The sequence below is a fragment of the Cinclus cinclus genome, chromosome 7 (genome assembly GCF_963662255.1).
Source record: "Cinclus cinclus chromosome 7, bCinCin1.1, whole genome shotgun sequence".
NCBI lineage: Eukaryota > Metazoa > Chordata > Aves > Passeriformes > Cinclidae > Cinclus > Cinclus cinclus.
The window spans coordinates 23137127-23159249 of record NC_085052.1 but is presented as its reverse complement, the minus strand read 5'-3'; the positions used below and the strand labels follow the sequence as shown (position 1 = coordinate 23159249).

The 22123-nt window shown below is 36.6% G+C and overlaps 1 protein-coding gene across 1 annotated transcript in view; it reads left to right on the top strand.

The window, feature by feature from the left end:
• The window catches only part of DLG5 (discs large MAGUK scaffold protein 5), a 96974-nt gene extending 79588 nt beyond the window's left edge, over positions 1-17386 (top strand). Inside the window, exons 20-32 of the mRNA XM_062496077.1 lie at positions 874-1042; positions 4760-4922; positions 5813-5946; positions 6488-6640; positions 7018-7201; positions 8136-8284; positions 8565-8735; positions 9064-9260; positions 9921-10064; positions 10252-10379; positions 11151-11260; positions 13052-13161; positions 15532-17386. Coding sequence (XP_062352061.1) covers positions 874-1042; positions 4760-4922; positions 5813-5946; positions 6488-6640; positions 7018-7201; positions 8136-8284; positions 8565-8735; positions 9064-9260; positions 9921-10064; positions 10252-10379; positions 11151-11260; positions 13052-13161; positions 15532-15635 — 1916 coding nt within the window. The 3' untranslated portion in view covers positions 15636-17386. The remainder of the gene's footprint in view (positions 1-873; positions 1043-4759; positions 4923-5812; positions 5947-6487; positions 6641-7017; positions 7202-8135; positions 8285-8564; positions 8736-9063; positions 9261-9920; positions 10065-10251; positions 10380-11150; positions 11261-13051; positions 13162-15531) is intronic.
• The last annotated feature ends 4737 nt before the right edge of the window (positions 17387-22123 follow it).

Here is a 22123-nt window from a genome sequence, read left to right as displayed (position 1 = left end):
TTTGCTTACTGTTGAATCACTGATTGTAAATTATACTTTGAAATGCAATGAAAATATTTCAGTACTTCACTCAGAATTGCTTAGTGGAAGATGTTTGAAGACAAGCAGTAGATGGAGTGCTGTGTGGAATCAGGAATTTGTTGACAGCAATCAACAACTCTTTGCTGCCATCATCACTCAGATGTTCTGCAGCCTTAATGTATTGTGTGCAGTGCTTTTTCCAACTGGGCAAATGCAGTTCTGAAAAATATCTTTTATTTGTGATTAATAATTTGAGGTTTATTTTCTCTAGCTTTTCAAAGGGACCAAACTGTCAGGGCACCTGTTCTGTAGATGACTTAGGAGGGGTACAACCAGGGCAAAGATACAAACTAAGTCATGTCAAGCTTGTTTGAAATTTCAGAGCTTTCCTCTCTCAGTGTAGGATTCATGCTGGACTTCTGTTATCTTTTTCAGGTGTTGCATAATATACTTCCTATGTAAAGGGAAGAGCTGCACATAAATACTTTATTTGAAAACAAACCTGCATATTAGATTTTTATTTTACTTCTTTCCTGTCTTTTATTTTTCTTTAACGTGCTTTTCAGACATGCTCATGGTGTAGCTTGTCTCTAACCTTGTCTCCTGTTGAAAATGGCAGTAGTTGTTTGCACACTTAGGATGGATTTAAGAGAGAGTCATTAAGGACAGTAAGTTTGCACTGTCTGAAAAGAGTTTCCTGCTCTTCCTAAGCCCCTTACATGACTGATAGACAGTGAACAGTCAGTCCTCTTTCTTCTCTCAGATGTCTGTGGTGTCTTTCATTGTGTCTGGGTAGATCTGCTGACTATGACAGATGCAGGGTACTAAAACTCCACTGTTGGTTTTTCCTAGGCTCCTTGTCACACTCAGAATGTAGCAGTCCCAGCTTGATAACTCCTCCCCAGTCACCTCTTAACTTGGAAACGTCTTCCTTCACCAGCAGCCAGTCTCAGAACTCCCTCTCTACATTACCTAGGATTTCCATCAGCCCCGTATCTGTCGGAGAACGTAGAAAAGATAGGTAAGGTCCCTACATTTTTTTGGTTTTAAAGCAAATATGTCTGAGGTAGTTTTGTGTGTTTATTAAGCTGAAGGAATATGAACATTGAATTTAAATGAAAAATATATAGGTGCAGAGGTGCATCTCAAATCCTGTTATTGAATGGGTTTTTTATTTAGAAAGTATGTAACAGACCTTTTTGTGGATTTTAAGAATAAGTGATTTCATAAAGATGACTAAAGGTCACACCAAGTAAGACCAGTCTAAATTGGAATATACTCTTTCAGCTCAACTACCTCACATGCTTATTTATGATAGCCTTGTTCTGTACTCCGGAAATCTAAACAACATTAAGACCTAGTAACACATGGTAGATAAATGTCAGGTGCCTTAGCATTATACATATGTGCTCCAACCACTGTGCCTCGGTTCCATATAACCAGATAACATGAGAAATTGAGCACATAACTGTGGAAGAACAGTACAGATACAATTTTACTGCAAACAGTGCAGAACATGTACAGATACAGTTTCACTGCTCTGACTGATCCCTTTGTCTGTACATGGACCACTGCTAGCAATAACATTCAGTGTATGTGTAGCTGCTTGCAAAATTTGAATCTAATGTGATAGCTTTCTTAAAAACATATGCTTTGTGTTTAATGACTTTATTTCTCACCATGAATATTTCAAAGATATGCTGCTTATAGTATCAGTCTTGGATGTCTGTTTTCATTTTATTATGATCTGGCTGGACTGAATATATGAGAAGATTTACACAAATTCAAAGCATAGAACAGTAAGGCACAAATTTGAATCACACTTCTGTTTCTAATAAGGCAGCTAAATTCCATTCTGACAGTGTAAAGGAGCTCTGATGTGTTGAAATTGATTACATTTCTATTGACTTCAAGACCCCTTTGTATGCTTAACTTATGTAAAAATACTGACCATAAAAATGTGATGAATGATAAAATTATGAGGATATTCTGTATTCTAACTTTTCTGGTAGTAATAAAAAGCTATCAATGAGATGTTACTTGAAACTTTTGTCTTGTTTGAAGAATTTGCAATTAAATTATTGTAGCAATTATAGAATGTCTTGTATACAAAGAACAGTGTTATTTTGAAAGGAAATGTAAAGATTTTTTTGTAAATTTACATTCTTAGTTCAGTGTGACGCTTGTACTACATGTACTCAACTTGTGTTCTCATATAAATGTTCCTCTGGTTGTCACTTGCAAATTCCAAGTCAGAGTGTCTTTTCTCTTTCACATGACTAATGAAGTGAGTGTTCAGCTGAATAACAAGGGGTTTTGGCAGTCTATACCTTTGTGTCTTTGAGCACAAGATACATGTTCTGAGCTCTGGGAAATAACAATTTTTGTTAATGTTGATTGTGTTATTGAAGTGCATCCAGGTTCCAGCCCCATCACTCTTGCTGTTCTTATGTATAGTCTGAATTGACTTTCTAAAAGGAGTATAAATCTGAAGTTTGGTGGTGGGTTTTTAAAACAAAATGAACTATTGAACAGTTCTCAGTTTAGGAAAGTAGCTACTTAAATCTATCCTAAGAAATGTTTGAATTTTTGGCGGTTTTATTAACTTTCTGTTTCCCACAAAATGCAAATAGTTCACTTGGCCTTTCCCCAGATGATATTAGTAATTATGTAGATGGAAAATATTCAATGTTACTGTTTGTTCTGTTGATTTTAATTTAAATGAAAATTAAAAGATCTCATCAATTAAAACTTTTTCTCTACTCCATGTCTAGTTTTGATTCTGGCAGGCAGTCTGAATATTATAGAAAAGTGCTTCACTTGATTTTGTTAAAACTGCTTATCAAGTAAAATACCTTTTTTAATGTTATCCCTTTTTTTACTTTATTACTGATTTGCTATACAGGCATAGTTATCTGTCATTCTGTACTTACTAGAATTCTCAGATAGGTCCCTGTGTGCTTTGCATAGTTTGATTCTTTCTTACTCCAAACTGAAACAAGTTAAAAATGGGTGTGGTAGATGAAAAAGCAGGAAGGTATAATACAAAAAGCTCAGAAATATGCAGTTTTAGCTTTTAATGCAGATATATACCTTTATAAGTTTTATGATGTGAAGAAACTTCATATAATATTGCTTATACGCTCATAAGTGAGTGAAAAAATAATCAGTTCTCTGCAAGTTCAGAATTTAGTTACTTTAGGTTGCAGGCAAAAATTGTGAGCATCAGTAATAAGTTCACTACATTGGTAAGCAATTGCTGAGGGCATTACCTCTAACAGTGATGTAAGGTGGCTGAGTTCCAGACTTGCATTCCTGTCAGCAGCTAACTGGTTTTTATCTCGTATGCACTAATAGGCTGGCAAACTATTATGCCTCTGCTGCAGAAGGCTACCAGAAGGATCCCTTCAAAGGCTGGCAGTATGCATAGTTATGAAACAATGTCCCCTTCCCTCTGTCCCCAGCCCCAAATCCTACTTTTCCCAAAAATGCTCTTCCTCAGCCTCGCTCGCTTCAGTGGTAGTGAGTGAAATCTATTTAACCCTTCTGGTCTGTGAACAGCACAATAAAATAGTTTAAGCAGTTGGTGCAGTTTAGAGAACATCTATATGGTATAATGAAATGTTAGGAAAGAAAACATTCAAACTAATCTATGTCAAATGCAGTATAATGGTTTTAAAATATACCACACCTGGTGCACAAACTGTTTCATTCATGGTGAGCTCAATTGTTAAAGCCTGGTAATGCTTCTTGCTGTGTAGACATTCTTAAGTTTATAATAGTGAAAACCAGGACTTTTTAGAAGGCTGCTGTTTTTTCATACACATCATGAATGGACCAGCCCCATGTGTACAGGCAGGTACATCCCAAGTATGGGGGAAGGAAAGGGGAGTGTATCAGGGTTTTGTTTTGGAGAAGCCTTTTTCTTGTTATACTTACTAATGTCTTACTACTGTTTGTCCTGTTCTAAGTGTTCTTGTCTTCTCAAATCTTCTACATCTTTCAGATATCTGTTCCGTAATAGGTCTTTTCTGAGAATCCCTGTGGCTCCTAGGCCTAGGTTCTCATCACTAAGGAGTTTGAGGTTGGCCTGATCTAAGGTTGTCCTTCTCGAGCAGTATTGCGCACTTTGTGCTTTTTTTACGTTTGGATAATTGCCCTGAGGAGAATTTGCATGGTAATTGTAATGCTACCATGCAAACTGCTGTCTTAATGGCTTGAGTTTGCAACTGCTTAATTTTCATTACTAATTTGTGTTTCTCAGCATACAAATATTAAATATATTTGTGCTTTGTTGTCCTTTGGTTTACCACCTTAGTATTCATTATGTTTATTTTCACTGGCAGTGAAGAGTCCCAGCATTTGTATTTGTAACATACCTTTCTGGAATATGGTTTGACAATGACTTATTATATACAGTGGTTCAATTACTTTCATGTAATATGCATCTGGAAGCTTTTTTCCCATCAACTTCATGACCATTCTATTTCTAATTCATATTTGCCATCATTTTTGGAGCAGTCATGTACCTGGTGTACATTTACTTCTGCCACTGTACACTGCATGGTGTTAAAGGAATGCATTTAAGACTGTTGACAATTAGTGGGTTTTTTTAAGTAAGTGTTCAAAGCTATTTTATTGTTTCTGTTCAGACAGGCATAAATATTGCATGTAACTTTGATATTGTGTAGCTGAAGTACATTTTTTTCCAACTCAGTTTTACCTCTCTCCTTAAAAGGCCCTACATGGAAGAGCCACGCCATGTTAAAGTGCAGAAGGGCTCTGAGCCACTCGGGATTTCCATTGTGAGCGGAGAAAATGGTGGAATATTTGTTTCTAAGGTAACAGGTGGGAGCATTGCCCATCAAGCTGGCCTTGAATATGGTGATCAGTTACTGGAGGTAATTGTTTGCTTACTATTGCTAAGGTTTAATAAATCAGTTTGTATGACTGCAGCCGTAACTGCCTTCCCCAAAAATACTTTGTTGTGAAACCTTGTGCACTGTGAGATGTAGCAAAGAGTACTCTCTATTGTAATATTCCATAACTACAATTGTTGTGACATTTTCAGGCTTTATAATAAAAATAATGTCTTTTGATGGTGTATCTGCATCCTGTCTTATATAGCTATAATTAAATTTTAAGCTAATTAATTTCAGTACTTGATAAAAAAGTAGTCCTAATCCCATACTCTGCCTGGTAAGGGGGTACATTTTCAAGCAGCTGGCCTTTACCAAGTTTCGTGCTGTTGTTGCTGTGCCATATTCTTAGCTGAGATGGTTAAAAAAATTCTCATGTAGGCTCCATGATGTTTCTGCCTGCTGTGTTAGAGGAACACATGGAGTAGAATTTTGTAAAGTACAGAGCTGCTTTGTAAATGTAACATCATGTTAAAGCACCTTCTGTTGCACAGTGTGTTTCTGATACTAAAATAGACCTGAATAGATCTGAATTTATCTTTAAATTCTGAATTTACTCATATTGGTGATCTGAACCAACTTGTATTCAATCAGTGATATAAAATCATAGCACAGCTCAGAATACATATGTCTTCTAACAGTGAAAATATTGTTAAACTCCTTGTCAGATTACAAAATACTTGAAAGTTATGATGATTTCTTCCAAGGAATAAACCCTAGAAATCACTGTAGAGCAACATTTTCATTCTCCTGTTTTCTCCAGTGGGAATAATTGAGCATTTAGACATTACACTAATTAGGACACTGGAAGAATGATCTTGCTAGTTTCCATTTGAAGACTTGACATTCTAATTTTTGCAATTTTTCCATAGTTTAATGGAATAAATTTGAGAAATGCTACAGAGCAACAGGCTCGACTAATCATTGGGCAGCAGTGTGACACCATCACTATTCTGGCTCAGTATAACCCACACATGTATCAGCTTGGCAATCACTCAAGGTCAAGGTAAGGCTGGCTAGACCTGGAAAAAGACAGCTCTCCCGTCCAGACAATTATTTAGCTAGTAGCTAACTTCTGTACACTTAATAAGTTTGCAAACGTGAGCACATGTGTGCTGATAAGTGTGATTGATTTGAAAATTGTGTTTGTCTAAAGAAGAATGCTTGATGCATGCAAATATATTTTCTCTTCTATTTGGGCACAATCCTTAAATCTACTAAACTAAGATCAAAGGTGACTTGTTCCTAGGATTATGACATTTTAATACTTAAAAAAAAATTTACTTCTTTTTCTATAATCTGAATTTCCAATATTAATTAGAGAAGGCATATGACCTTGTGAATTGCCCATCCCAAAGCATAGCTTTCTTTCTTTTAGACTTATGGTGAACATATGGTTTTTGGCATGTTCTTTTGAATTGTAGGGTTTGGGTTTTATCTCCCTTATTTAAAATTGACTTATAGCCAAATTAAAAATTTTGAGTGGAAAATATTTGGCATTAACCCACGAGTCTTTTCTTCTATTTTTTTTTTTTCCCCTGTCATAGTTCTCGTTTAGAACCTGTGAGTAATCATTCCACCCCTCAAGGCAGCGGAGCTGCAACGCCTGACAATCATTCCGTAATCGACACTGTGAGCGAACAGGATGAAGGAACAATGACACCCCCATCCAAACAAACCACTCCAACCACAAGTCCCCGGTGTTCCTTAAGGTAGAGAGTGAAACTTCTGTCTTAAAGGAAAATAAATGGTCAGGGTGGGTATGAAGGGTACTAAAAAAGGAATTGTACTTCTGTAAATGCTGTGTCTGGTTGGAATAAGTCAGCAGGCAAGTTGAGTGGACCCCAGGGTATAAATGTACATGTTTTCAGACTGTTTCTGAACCATGAACAGTGAGTGAAGAAAGTTATCTGCAAGATAGGTTTAGTTGGAAAGGTGACGTTTGTCCTTTAAGACTCTGTAGGTGACCTATTCTGAATAATGTTTATATAAATATATATTCTTCAGATGGAAAGTAGATTTCATGCATGGCAAGTTTTTCAATTCTAGTACATGTGTTACTTCTTTCTGTCAAAAGGGGCCCTGTGGACACAAACAAAAGGACCCCTGAACCTAGAATTGTTGTTGTTAAAAAGTCCCAAGTCGATCTTGGGATCCAGATATGTGGTGGAAACCTGTATGGAATATTTGTCTCAGATGTAGATGATGACAGCCCAGCAAAAGGACCTGATGGACTAGTCCTGGGTGACATGATACTCGAGGTAAGCACTTCAGAAATGTCTGCAGTGTGCCGATGAATGGCTGGGATGGCATAAAGAAGGAGGTGCTAAGTGCTGTGCTATTCTGCAGTGTGGACTGTTCTGTGAGTGTCGAGTTCCTGCCACAAAACCCAGGTCAGAATGGTCAGAAAGCCAACTTGCATTTTGGCTGCAGCACATGAGAGCTGGATGATGTGATCCTGGAGAACTATCACTGTAGATAGCACAAGATACCCCAAAGTTTGAAGGACTCACATATGTGTACTTGTAATTACTAACACCTGCTCCCTTCTTCTAAATGGGAAGCTTTGAATCCAATTGCTGTGTGTAGGAGAAAGGCAAGGATATGAAAGATACTGTAAAACGGAGAACAGTGTTAATCTTACCACTATGAAATTCTAAAGAAAGTTCAGGAAAAACCATGTATTGTATCTTTGACTCTGCTTTCTGTATCTGAAATGAGCAAGTTTATCTACTTGTCAGGAGTGTTAAGGTTATAAATACAAGTCTTTGTGAGATTCTCAGATACAAGTGAGCACTGAGACTCTCCCATTGAACTTCTGGTATCTGGATTTTGCTTTGTAATCATGTTTGACTTCCTTCAGACCACTTGCTATCCCTAAAAATATCAAGTTTTTTTCAGTGAGAATATTATAATTCTCATCTTACATTTGGAAAACATTTTCAAGAAGTGCTCTCTCACAGTACTTGTCTGCTGTTTGCACTTGTGGTTTTTGTTTTCTGCTATAATGTCTCAGTCTCCCGCTAGACATCTTAAGGTGCAAACTGTACTAGAGTTAAATGACAAGACTTATATATATATATAACCTGCAAGTGAGAAAAACAAACTCATTTTGCATGTTTTACAAGCTCACCTAGTTCTGTTGCTTGTTAAAATACAATTTCACATCTAAAGATTTATTTTTGTGTTTTGCAGTATGGGTCTATTGACATGCGAAATAAAACAGCTGAGGAAGCTTATCTTGAAATGTTGAAGCCTGGAGAAAACATCAAAATAAAGACTCAGTACAGAATAGAAGAGTTCAATAAGATAAAAGAGCTTCCTGGAGATGGATTCTACATCAGGTACTTGAGCCTGACTGGTAATGACAGCATAAGGCTGTTAGAATAATATGCTGACCATCATATGAGAGAGAGAAAGAACATATTTGATATGAAATTTACTGATTTATCCAGCTATTCTCTGACAGTGAGTACACAGTCTAGTATAGCAAGTCCTCACTTTTCATTCCTGTGTTCTTGAGATGTAGAGAATGCCACTAATCTGTTAACTTTTTCAGAAAAGGTGTGTTCTTCCTTGAGTTGTTGCAGACCAGTTGCAGAGTCTGTTTGCCTTCCTTTCCAGAACACTTTATGACCGTGTGGCAGAGATGGAACAGGATTTAAGCTTTAAGAAAGATGACATTTTATATGTGGATGACACTCTACCACAGGGAAATTTTGGTTGTTGGATGGCTTGGCAGCTAGATGAGAATGCTCAGAAGCTGGAAAGAGGGCAGATTCCCAGTAAATATATGTAAGTGACCTCGGTTACAGTATTCATCTTTAAAAAGTATTTCTCTCTATAAGTCTTGACTAGTGAGATGTGGTATAAAGGACTTGTTTGCTTCTGTTCTTTCTGGGAGATAGTAATTCTTAGATATGTCATCTTAGGGATGGCATATTTTAATATACATTGAGTTAAATATATTGCTCTATCAAGTTGGTTTTAATGCTGCTAAATAGTAAACTAGAAATGACAATGTCCTGGGGCGCATCAGGCACAACATCACCAGCTGCAATACTGTCAAAAAATTTTAAAAATAAAACTTTCATTACCAGCCATTTTATCTGTTTTATTTTAGGATGGATCAGGAATTCTACAGGAGACACAGCATGTCTGAGGCTAAAGATGAAAACAGTTCATCTAAGACATTGTCAGCAGCAGCAAGGAGGTCATTCTTCAGAAGAAAGCATAAACATAAGCGAAGTGGTTCCAAAGATGGAAAAGATTTATTGGCTCTAGATACAATCAGTACAGACTCAATTCCTTTCTTAGATGGCAAGTACCTTTGTTACACTTGGGAGGGCTTTGCCTTTACTTCTCTTTCATTTTGAATCAGCACAGTGCAACAAATAATGTTAATTTCTAATTGCTCTGAATACAAATGGTGATCTCTAATATTCTAATATCAATTTTTTTGCGTTAAATTACAAGCCAGTGTGTTTCAAAATAATATTTTCATAATTTCTTCCTAGTCCTATTAGCATCACTATTTCATTAGGAGAGGCAGATTCTTTTTGATGCATGGTTTGATCTTCTTTTCAACTATTTAATTTCTGTCCAGGTTGCTTAGTCTAGACAGAAATCCTGTGCACCCCTCCAAATCTTCACTTTTATTTCTTCATTCCTTTAGAAAAATCATGTTGGTTGCAATGCTTATATCAAGCCAGAGATATCAAATATTGTGTATTGTTTACTCTTTTAGGGATAACTGGGGAAGGTGAGTTGTTAAAATCTTTTAATTGAACAGTAGGTTAAATTATAAAAAATGTCTAGTTTCAGCTAGTGGAAAAATTCCAATAATGACTGACCATTTGTCAAGGGCCCTTTACCCTTGCGGAGGAGGTCTTCTTATAATTCCTGTAAGAATGCTTCTGCTTATTTGAGGAATGCCAAGAAATGTATGCTTATACCAATAAATATCTTCTGTGTGTGTAGATTCTGCAAGTCTGGCTTATCAGCGTGTCCAGAAAGTGGACTGTACCTCCCCTAGGCCTGTCCTTATTCTAGGACCTTTACTTGATGCTGTGAAAGACATGCTGGTCAAAGAATCCCCTGGAAAATTTTGCAGATGCCCTCTTGGTAAGTATGCAAATATAGCTAATTTATTTGTGCTTACAATATATGATAGTAATATTTGTATAAATTAACTAAATGACAACACAAACATAGATAACACCCCAAGAATCTGAATTTGCAGATGTTGTCTTCTTAGCCTTGTTCTGTGCCTAAGGAATAGTAATGAAATGGGATCTCTTCTATGCAACAGAGGTTATGAAAGCTTCCCAGCAAGCCATTGAACGAGGTGTGAAGGATTGTCTGTTTATTGATTACAAACGGAGGAGTGGACATTTTGATGTGACAACTGTAGCTTCAATAAAAGAGATAACAGAAAAGGTGAGTCAATTTTAATGCTGTTGTTTTTTGTACAATTTGCATACTTGTCTTGGCGGGGGGTGGAAATTATGTTAGCAGTGTCATCCTTTAAGACATTCAGAGAACTGTTCCCCAGGCTGCTAAATAAAATAAACTTTGCCTTATTTTTGCATGTGACTACTTAAAATGAGCTCACCTTTATGGAAACTAGAAATGTTTGTATTCTTCTACAGTATTGCTAAATAAAGTTAGAAGTAATTATCTTAAATTCCATCCTCTACCCCCTCCAAAGAAAAGATTTCATTTTTTTTTACATATTCCATTTAATGCAGTCATATAGAATAATAAAGATCATCATAATCCTGGAGTCAGGTGTTACCTAAAATCTCTTAATTGCTTGCAGTTTTCAATCAAACCACATGAAAAGTCCTATTAATGCTCGTGTTTGCATATGATTTCTGAAAGAGAAAATTAATAGGAATACTTGAACTTTGAAAAAAACGTATTGCATATATTTCAATCTGGGTTTTCATTTCATTAGTTCTCCAAGTACTTTTTTTTCTATCAATGCATGCTTTTGGTACTGTGAAAGCAATTTCTTGCAGTTTTTCATCTTTTCTCTTTAGTTATAAATCCTTTGGGTAAAAATTGCTCAGTAGTCCCAGAATGCTACATGTATGGCAAAATTCTGTTGGGTTGCAATGATTTAAGTAGGGGAAGAAATGGGGGATTTGCATGTGTCCTTATGATCTTTTAACTGAATGAATATTTTGCATTTACATTTGATCTTAGGATTGTCATTGTCTGCTTGACATCGCTCCTCATGCCATCGAACGGCTCCACAGTGTTCATATCTACCCTATTGTAATTTTTATTCGCTACAAAAATGCTAAACAAATCAAGTAAGTCTGTGAGGGATATAGTTCAGGGATGTTTATTCTAGCTTAAAATATGTCTGTTTTACTTTTATTGTTTCTTTCATCCTAGTAATCTTAAATGTCTTAAAACAGCCACTGAGATTGGCTCAGTTGGTCAGAGCCTGGTGCTAATAGCACCAAGGTTGTGGGTGCTATCCCTATATGGGCCACTCACTGAAGAGCTGGACTCAATGATCCTTCTGGGTCCCTTCCAACTCAGAACATTCTGTGATTCTGTAAAATGGGGAAATTAATCCTCATAAAACCCACTGTGAGATGTATGGTCTTAACTTCATTTGGGTTGCATGACAATTAAGTGAATCTTTCAAAGAAATCCATGGAGACCAAACTGAATGTCCTACAGGAGGATCTTTCCTGCTAGCCTTTGTGGTGCATTGTCAGACTGATATGGGTGAGATCCATTGAGGATTAAGCATTGACCATGACAGAGAGCTGTTCTTCATCTTAGAAGGGCCACGGGTATGGATGCAGTGCCAGTTGATTCATAACCTCGGCTTTCCCACCTTCATTCTCCATTAAACAAAGCAAGGGAAGTCCCTTCTGCCACAAAGGGCATATCCTGTGGTCTTCTCAGGCTATGTTTCTTCAGTAATTGTGAAATACCTGTTTGAATATAGCCAGGAACAGAACACAGTATGTGCAAATGCCAGTCCCTCCCCTGACGTTTGAGAAAGCCTTCACACATTTTGATAGATTGATTTGGCAAGAAGGGGCAGAATGTCCCAATGTGAATATTGCAAAACACTTTTGCTAAGAGATCTTGTACTTCTGTTATCTTTGTATTTTAAATTGAAGGCTTCTTATATTCTTGATCTGTAGGTAAATTTGATTACTATCTGTTTAGTAAAGAAGATAAGTATCACTACTTTAAAATAGAAAGAGGACATAGAGCAATGAGATGTACTTCATTACCACTATAGGATTTTGAGCTTAAATGATAAATGGAGCTGTCATATCTTGACCCCCTTTGGAAATGAAATGGTGACCATTACAGCTTTTTCCTTTTTTTTGAAAGTGACAAATGTCAAACTAGTCAAGCAAGGATTTCTGGCAGTCATTGGTATAAGTTGCAGTGGCACATTGTGGCTGTCTGTTGTGTGCACCAAAAGTTTGTCCAAACACCCCTTTTGGTATAGCACAAGTTCTATTGGCGGTATCTGAAATGCTCTACTGCAGTGATAGGTTAGTTTAGTAGTTATGTTTTTAAAAAATTATTTTAGCATTTGTACTTATCTGGTTTTTTTCATATTTTATTTTCAAGAACTTTTATAATAGAAAAAGAGGCATCTCAAAAATGTGTCATAGATCTGATAACATGGAAATACTGTATTTACTTGATGCTTGATACTTCACAAGGCCTTAGAAGAGGGCCCTTGGTGTGAGTGCTGTGCCCAGCTTTGTGTAAGGAGCACTGGCATGTATATGAGATGATGATCCAATTCATATGAACTGGAAAAAATAATATTCTTTCTTCATCAATTGCTTCCCAGTCTCTGAAACGTAAAAGAAATGCTCTCTTGATCTGAGAGCAAATAAATTTGTTAGCACTGAAATGATCGTGATGACTCTGCTGGTACTGCTGAAGCACAGTAGATGGCACTCTGGGCCTTGGAGTCTGTTTGTATGTGACTTGGCCTTTCCTATTCACCCAATTAGAGGCACTCTTTTAATGGATTCAAGTCCATTAAAAAAATTACTCTTATACAAGGTGGGTTTTTTTTTTCTCTTTTGTTTGTTTTTTTTTTTTTTTTCCAGAGAGCAAAAAGACCCAATCTTCCTGAGAGACAAAGTTACACAAAAGCATTCCAAAGAACAATTTGAAACAGCTCAAAAAATAGAACAGGAGTATAGCAAGTACTTTACAGGTTAGTATTTAATCAAAATTGCAATAGGAACACAGTGGTAATTTAATCCATTTATATTTTAATTCAAAAGGTCAGTGTTCCTTCCTTGTTTCTTTTCACTCTGCCTTCCCTTTTGAATAACTGTTTTGTTATTTTATTTGTTATTTTATTTTACCGGGAGAGGAAATGTCAAGATAGAAATCTCCTTTGTTCTGAATGTTATAATCTTATGATCTAAAGAGCTTCTGAAAAGGTTTTATTACTAGCCAGTAGTATAGAAAGTGTGGTCAAGATTTGATGATTTGACATAGTGTTGTCAGTCTTATGCCACGTAAGGAGTACAAGTTTTTTAAATTGTAGAAATCAAACAAAACAACAGAAACTCCTTGTAGTTTAAATTAACAAATTATGATTTCCAGAGATCCATTCCAAGCTCAACCCTTCTGTAATTGTGTGATTTTGTGAGACATACTTTAAATGTTGCAACAATGGAAAGAAAGGTCCAGGGATTTTTGAGCATGCATTGTAATTTGGAATAATTAAATTCAACTTTAGAAGCCTTTTTAACTATATTAAATTATGAAATCAGTCTTGGATTGTAGTATATTTACTACTAAAATACTACCAAAAAACCCCAGTGTTTGGAGACTGTCTCTGTTCATTTCAGAGTATATTTCCATGCAGTTCCATGTACCTAGAATATTATCTCTAATCTTTTGAATGTATCTTGATGTGCATGGCAACAAAATTTAAATAGAAGAACAAACACCCTAAACTAGCCAAAATCTAGCTTTTCATCCCCTGAAGAATGGGATTCTTACAGATATATTTTGAGTCATAAGTGCCAAGTGCAGAGACAAAAGGGTGTGTTTAGTTTAGAGCTCATAGTGCATTCTGAGAGAAGCCATGTGTTCTCAACAAAATCTTACATAAGAGTCATGCAAATGTTTTTGACACGGTACATACTAAACCTACAGAGAACTTGACATGCACAGGGCCAGATTGCATCACCACATGTTATCATCTGCTTCTTATTTAGGCATTTGTGGCATTTTAGTTTCACCCTGACAGTGGAAGGGGCACTCAGTCCAAGAGAATCTTACGTGTATCTTCTCCTATGCCCCGTGGGAAGGACCTCCTTCTGTTGGTGCCAGTGTGCAGTGGGCTCCAGCTGTCATCAACACTTCCAGATGCTGGTAGTCAGAGGGGGTTGGTGTTCAAATTGCACTGACATAGAAGCTTGTTGAAGTTAAAATATTGTGCATAAAAGAAGCCAGTAGATAGATACAAATGTTGTACCTGGTAGGTTAGTCATGGAGCTAGGGGTCACACTCTAACGACTGAGCCCTTTAACTCCTTCATGGGGTTCACTTCTGACTAATGACTTTCAAGTTGGCTTTGCTTCCTCTACCAAGTTGTGAACACTGTGTGTAATCTGAATCACTTCTTCCCTGCCATTTGTTACTTTTCATAGACCTTTTCAGTTACTGTGTTCTGTATCCAAAGTCACCTGATATCATTAACTGTAGTATATATTGCAGAGACAAATATTATAAATTTATGTGACATCATTTTTTCTCTTTTCAAACAGAAAAATTATGCATTAAGCTGTGTAAGACTCCATATTTTTTCAACATCAGTGGTAGCTGAAGCCAGAGGCTTAGCTGGCTGGCATATTTCTCAAGTCATGAGGTTCCTCAGTTTTTAAGTATTGAAGACAATATGTTCTCCTCTCATGTGTCAGTGGTGGCATTTTACTTTTTATGTTTCACAAGGGTAGAATAAAAGGTGTTCATTTATCTTGAGAATTGATTTTCAGGGAGTTGCTTGCTGTTGGCCTTTTGTTCCTTGAATGTAGACGATGATAAGAATTGGAGTAGCAACCGCTGCTGTTTTATTTAGCTCAGCAATCTGTGAGCTGCTCATAATTTACTTCTAATATTTGTAAATAGTGTAGTTGCTACAGCTATAGTCTCTATGTCTATTACGCCGTAAATATAAAACTCTTAACACCACATGTTGAACAGAGAAGGTTTATTATAGCAGGTTCTGACCATCTTTAGACTTAAATTTTGCCACCTGATGCCTCTTAAAATAGTACGTGGAGGCCACTTACGAAACAGTTGTCTTAGTTGATTATAGCCATCAGTTCCTTGACTTCCCTGGATTGTTTTAGGAGCTAGCAGAAGAAATTGTGTATTGAATGCTTGATCTCTTTGCTCTGCTTGTTTTTTTTTTTGAGAGACACGCATCTGTCAGGTACTAAGTTGAGTTGCTTAATTCTGATCTGTTGATAAACACTTTGCAGATAAATGCAGAAGACTGCTCTTGATAATTGCTCATCACTATTTGTTCCAGTCTCATTTGTGTGTGGGGTTTCTTCTTCTCCAGGCATTGTCCAGGGAGGAGCCCTTTCAAGCATTTGCACTCAGATTATGACGACCGTTGACCAAGAACAAAACAAGGTCCTGTGGATCCCAGCTGGCCCACTGTAGATTTATTTTGCTGTGAAACTGCTTTCCAGATGTAAATAACCAACTTTCTATCCAACGGACTCCCTTCATTTCTGTCTTCATAAAGATACCCATAAGTGATTTCTGTTTCATGAAGGGGAATGATAACACTGAACACACGAGGACCTGACGAGGCATGTGGGAAGGGGTAGATCACTTCACCGAGCTTGTCTTCTACGTCGTATGTGTGCACATGACAGTTGTCACTAGGGCTGTGACCTATGTGTACTTGTCCACGAGTAATGAATTTAACAATGCTGCAAAACCCTGTAGAATGACACGTTTACAAAAACCTTTTCAAAGTATTTGGTTCTTGCTGTTTACTTGAATGTCTTTTTGTTTTGTTTTGTTCATTTTTTAACTTGCTGTCCTTTCACTTAATGAGGTGACTCTCCAAAATGGGGTGAAATACTCAGTATGAGCGGACATGAGTTTATGCGCAATGTGACTCTTAGTTACAATTTTGGCCATTTCTAAGCACATTGTTGACTTGACCACCGGGTAATAACGTGGGATCGAATCGGTACATCTTGGGAGTAAGCTCAAAAGGAAGTACACTCCTACACAGGGCAGACCACTGTTTGTATCCTGTCAATGCTTGTCTGTCAAAGGTATCGTTTCTTGTTTCATGCATGAAGCTAATATTTAAACGTCATAATGTATCTAAGCAATCCAAGCTTAACATGTTGGCAAATAATAATTTTTTGTTGTTGGGCCTGGATTAAGTACTGGTGGGGTAGAGTCATAAACTAGGCCTAGCATGCTGTGTTTCTGTCACTTTCAGATACTGTAAATATGGAAAGCTTATGTTGGTGCAATTTTGCAGGGTAATTCTTAAGCTTTGTACTTCAGTGTGTAGCATTCACGTAGACTGTTTTTATTTAAGAGCAGACACAGTTTTAGGGCTTTGATTAAAAGCCTTTAGAAAGGTACTAAATTGTTAGTGTTTTCACTGTCAAAAAATAAGTGAAGTTTAGTTTTGGTTTTAATACTTATTTACTTGTTGTACCAAACTCTATTATATCGGTTCCCTTTTTGGTTTTTTTGCACTTCTGACTCTGTGTTCCTAACACAGGTTCTGTACCTGTTTCTTCTGTCTCTTGTGCCATATTTCCTGGGTACTGTATTTTAATTGTTTTTAAAATACTATTTGAGTAGACCTGCTTCTCCATCACTGTTTCTAACATTTCATTACGTACGGTTTCTAGTTTTACACTACAGGCTGGAATTTTGCTTCTGTTTGCAGCTTTTATAATTAAAAGGGATTCTTCTTGCCCAGCTCTTCAAGAAAGATCTGGTCCTAAATTTAAATTCTGTTTTACAGTTGTTATTTTATAGTTCAAAATACTTTTTATAGTATTTATGTAGTTGCACACTATATACAGTATTCTGAACTATGAAAACATCTAAAATATATATGGTATTTTATACAGTATTATATCATACTATTATAATACTGTATATATAAATTAATAAATATGAAATTGTATGGATTAATTAGTAGTCCAAGTTCTTCTCATGGTGAGGGACAGAAGTTTTTTTTTTTAATCTCAATTTTTTGTTTGTTTTGTTTGTTTTTTAAAGTTTGAGATCAGAGTAGACTCCAGTGGTACAACTGAAACAGACAGGTACTGTTCTGACATGGATTTTTCTGTACTAAATGAAAATGTCACTTTGTATCAAAAAAGAAAAATTAAAGAAACTGATTACTAAATAAAGGTCAATTTCTGTAACTTCATTTGTGTGTGTAATGGGTGCGTAGAGCTCATGCTCTTTTTGACTCTGTTTAGTTGAGTCCTCATGTAAGGTTTGAATTTCTGACTAAAATTGGCATATCCACCTGATAGTTTCAAACACCCACCTTGAGAAGAGCAAGTTTATTTTGTGCTCTTGTGTATCCTTGGATGCATAAATACCAGAGGTGTTCAAAAGCTGCAGGACACGAGAAGTTAGGTGCTGGTTGGTGTTAGCATTTTTAATGTTCTGGTCCACTGGTGTTAAGGATTTCAAAGGGAAATGCAGTTGATTGGATGGAGGCTTTAACTGAAGAATGAGTCTATCACTGATACTTTCTAGGGAGTGTCACTGGGGAAAAGTGAGAGTATTAGCTCAAAAGCACATTGTAGAATGCTCTCAGTTTTTACACTTCAGGCAGTCCAGCCTCTTCATTGAGTTATCTGAAAGCCTTGGGAATATAATTATTATGTACTAACTTTTCTGCTTTATCGTTTTCTTTATTCTCAGATGCCAGATAGTTAATTTCAGCATGAACTCAGTTTGTGGATGGACAAATCTTGTAATTTGCATAATTAGTAATAGCCTTTAGTCCCAAGACAGGACTTGCACCTTACCTGCTCTTGAAAAAACCACACCGTGGTAACATTGTCTAATAGAGGATGAAGAAAATGAGAATAGGCAGGTTCTGGCAGGTCAGTAACAGCCACACATTGCATATCTTCTGGTCACAACAAAGTAGACCTGAAGTCATGATTGAACACTAGAAAGAGATGCCTTTTGCTCAGATCAGGAGTTTCCTGATATACCATTTTCTTTTATAATATTTCATGCCAGACATAAATTTAGCCCCTTTTTCTGGAAAGAGTAATCCTGTCCAGGTGTTTAAATAAAGAATGTAGTTATGTGGATATTTTAAAGATAATTTCAAAGTAGTAATGTTAGAAGCAAAAATTCTGAGAATGTCACCCTTATGCTTACAAGCCACAGTTGAGCATGTGTGGCTGCAGGTAGACTTAACTAGAAATAAAAATCTTTGAACTTTATTTCTCCACAGCTAAACTGACATAAAATGGCTGAAGATACTGTAGACCTTATAATATGATTTGTTGTTAATATGTTGACAAATATCTATTTGCTTTCAGACCTTTGCATTCTTTTTACATTGACCTGAACTGCACAGCAAGTGCTTGCCTGATCCAAAATTACCCTGTGACAGCTGTCAACCTCTCCACCTCAGACAAGGATTCTTTTTCAGTGCCTGATAAATTTGGAGGCCATATCCTAATCCTTTGTAGTGAATGCAAGCATTGCCTTAAGCAGTCTTGAACAGCTCTCCTAGGTCTGTCTCTGGTGGATGTATTCATGGTTAAAACACAATCCTGTAACCTCTTCTGGACTTACCTTTAAGGCTCCATGTAATTTCTACAATTCTGTGCCTACACTTCACATAGACAGTTTCTGTTAAAATAGACTGACATTGGAAAATCATGCACTGGCTTGGAAACTAAAGAGAATATTGTGAAAAATGCAGATACCAAATAGATCAGACTTTTGTGCAACAAGCAGTGAAGGTTCCAGAACTGCAACAGAAGCTGAACAGCAGAGAAAAGGTACTTGGCCTCTTCTTGTCAATTTTCTTAGGCTGCTGTGCCCATGTGTGTGAGTTTTTTACTCATTTGGTTGGTTTTTTCCAATGTGAACTCTGTGTCATTTAGTTTAGAAAATGTCTTGATGTTCTTACCTGAAAAAGTACATTTTTCATAATATTTGGTAGTAAAATTCTCAGCTATTCAATTTGTCTTCTTTCTCTCTTTGAATACTACGAGATGCTTTTGCTAACACAACACGAACAATGTGAGCATGAATCCAAAAACCAGGTGAACAGGGGATACTATTACTTAAGTGTGAAAGTACCAGCTTAATCTGAGATTGTTCAGCTCTGTTTTATCAAACAATTCCCTACAAGCTTTTGTAAGAGTAGTTGTTTTTTACATTATCTGTAATTTTAGATGAGGATTGTAAGTTTTTATTTAGACAACCTCATCAGTTGTCTGTCCACATGGATCCTTTTTTTAAAGCAAACTGTGGATAAACTGGTTAACTGTGGAAGCATGCTGTGACTAAAGAAATTTAAAACATTTTCAGGTCTGGAGCTGGCCTGTAGATTTTCAGTGTGGATGATGTTTTGGGTTTTTAATTTTTTTAAAAAAATTATTTAATCTTACTACTTAACTCGCTTGCAAAACAGTGAGAATATGTATATTGAAGTTTTTTCAGATTTCCTTAGATCTCATTCAGTTAAGCAATTATTTTCTCTACAAAATGCACCTGTTAAAGATGAAGAGGTTTTATCCCCCTGTCTGAAGTGTAAATTTCTAGGTGGTTTTTTAAGACACATCTACACACAAGTTTTTAAAATATGAGTCTTTGTTCTAAAAATGTAGGTGGGAAAATGGAAGAGAGATAATAACTTTCAAGAATCAAGCTATAAAAATCTCTGTACTATATTACCTATTTACTTCATATTATGGTGAATGATATGTTATTGATATATTTTATTAACAGGACCTTGTATGCTGAAGGTGTGTGTTCACTGAGATGTTTTCTGTGTCTACCATATTGATGAAAATAGCACGGAGGGCTGAGGAAGCTTTCAAAGATACAGTATCTTCATTTATGACCCTTTTCCTTCCCTGGCTCACACTATAAAGAGTGTCCAAGAGCTACACCACTGCTGCTGTTAGTTAAGAAAAACAAATAACCCAAGCCTGAAACAACAACACCTCCACCCCCACCAAACCCAATGCACAAAACAAAACACCTCCCTTCCCACCAAACCCCAAGTCCAAAGTGTCCAATTTGGCTTTTTTATGACTTCATGTCCTTCCTGTCTTCCTGAGATACATTAGAATTTCATTTTTTAAAAAAAGACAGCAGTTTACTCTTAACTTAATTTACAAACATACTTCATATTTCTCCAGAATTAGAAACAAGTCTGTCAAAATGTTAAATTCTTTCAACAGCTTGAAAAATAAAAATCTGTTTCTTGATAAAATCACACTTGTATTTGCAATGGCTTTTTTCCTTTTGAAGTTTTTTTCAGTGCAAATGTTAATGACATTCCTTATGTAATATTCCCTATGCTGTTCCTCTGAAGGCAGGGAATGAGCAGCTTTCTGAAGGTGGTGACTGATCTTCATAGAAGGTGACCCCTTTTTTTACAACTTTTGCACCTAATTTTGCTGCAGATTAATCTTACCTTGTTAGCAATAACAGTGATCAATTAAAATTATTCCTTCATTCAAATCTGTTTGGTCCACAAATGCTTGCCATTTGCATTCAGCAGTTAGCTCAATCATCAGATTTTTTTAACCAAGTTGAGATGATATTTGTGATAAACTATGATAAACTTAAGGTACTAGGTTTCAAACTTGTCTTTTTGGGTGGTGTAAGAAATAAAAGGCTGAAAATGCTTTTTTAAAATCTAAATATGTGCAAGGAGTTTAAATGTGATTGTAAGTTTTATATTTTTGTGATGAAAATAACTGTTAGTTATAATGCTTTGAGAGGATAATTCCAACAAAGTCAGCCAAAAGAACCTAAGGCAAGAGAGAGAAAATTGTCCTTTGCTGTGAAAACAGGATTTGAGAGTACCAGCAATTGCTCGTTTTTTTGTGAAGCAAAGATGAGTAAGTGCAATTGCTGAAGAAACCAAACACATGGAGCTGAATTCCATTCCAGGAAGGTGATAAAAACTGCATGTCCTCAGCAACCACCAAGGTTGGTCCCGTGGTGGCAAACGTGCATTTCTTTTATTTGGGGTCTGCTGAACTATATGGCCTTGAAGAGCTTCTGCCTGAAAATATATTTCTAGCATTCAGGTGAATTCTCATACTTTTATACACTGACTTGTGCTGTACTAAAAAATGTGTCGTTAATAGCTGCAATTATATTGTGATCTGTTGAAACCTGATCTGACTGATTTTCAGTTCAATTATTTAGAACTCATTTGTCAGGGTGGTACCACATATTTTGTGCTAGAGTGACTATTGTACAGCTGCAAAATAATTCAAGTGAAGTTGTAAAAATCAATTGGATATCCTCCCCCTCCTCCTGGTCTTTACATGGCAGAGCTTCCCTGGGAGCTGCAAGACTTGAACTACCATGAGTTCACTTGAATTCCTGTTTGATGTTAACACTGCTCCACTGTCCTGCACAGGATGTGATCAGAGCTGTTTCCTGACCATGGAGGAAGGAAGCATTGAGTCTTTACCTGGGTTAACTCTAGCGAGATGTTTCCACTCCTGGCTCCATAGGGCAGTTCTGTGCCTTCCAGAGCCAAAATGGGATTTCTGATCAGCAGTTGCTGCTGTGTTTTTCCTTTCAGTAGCCCCTTTTCTGCTATGCAACCATACACAGACATAGTTCTGTCAGGTGCTCCTTGAAATTTTTGTCAGATCAGGAGTGAGGTTGTAGTTTGTCAGAGCTATATTATGGATGCATTGCAAGTTTTCTCCTTTTACTGTTACATGTGGCTTTAGTTTCCCTTTGCTTCACAGTCTTGCTATCACTACTAGATAAATCTTTCAAGGTGTGTCCCTCATTCACTGCAGCCTTTCCTGTTTGCCCCATTCCTTGCTTTATGCTTCACTTACACATCTAAACTCTCAAAAGATATTTTTTCCATTGCTGATGAAACATAATCTCTCCCTTCCTCGCCCTGTTATCTAATG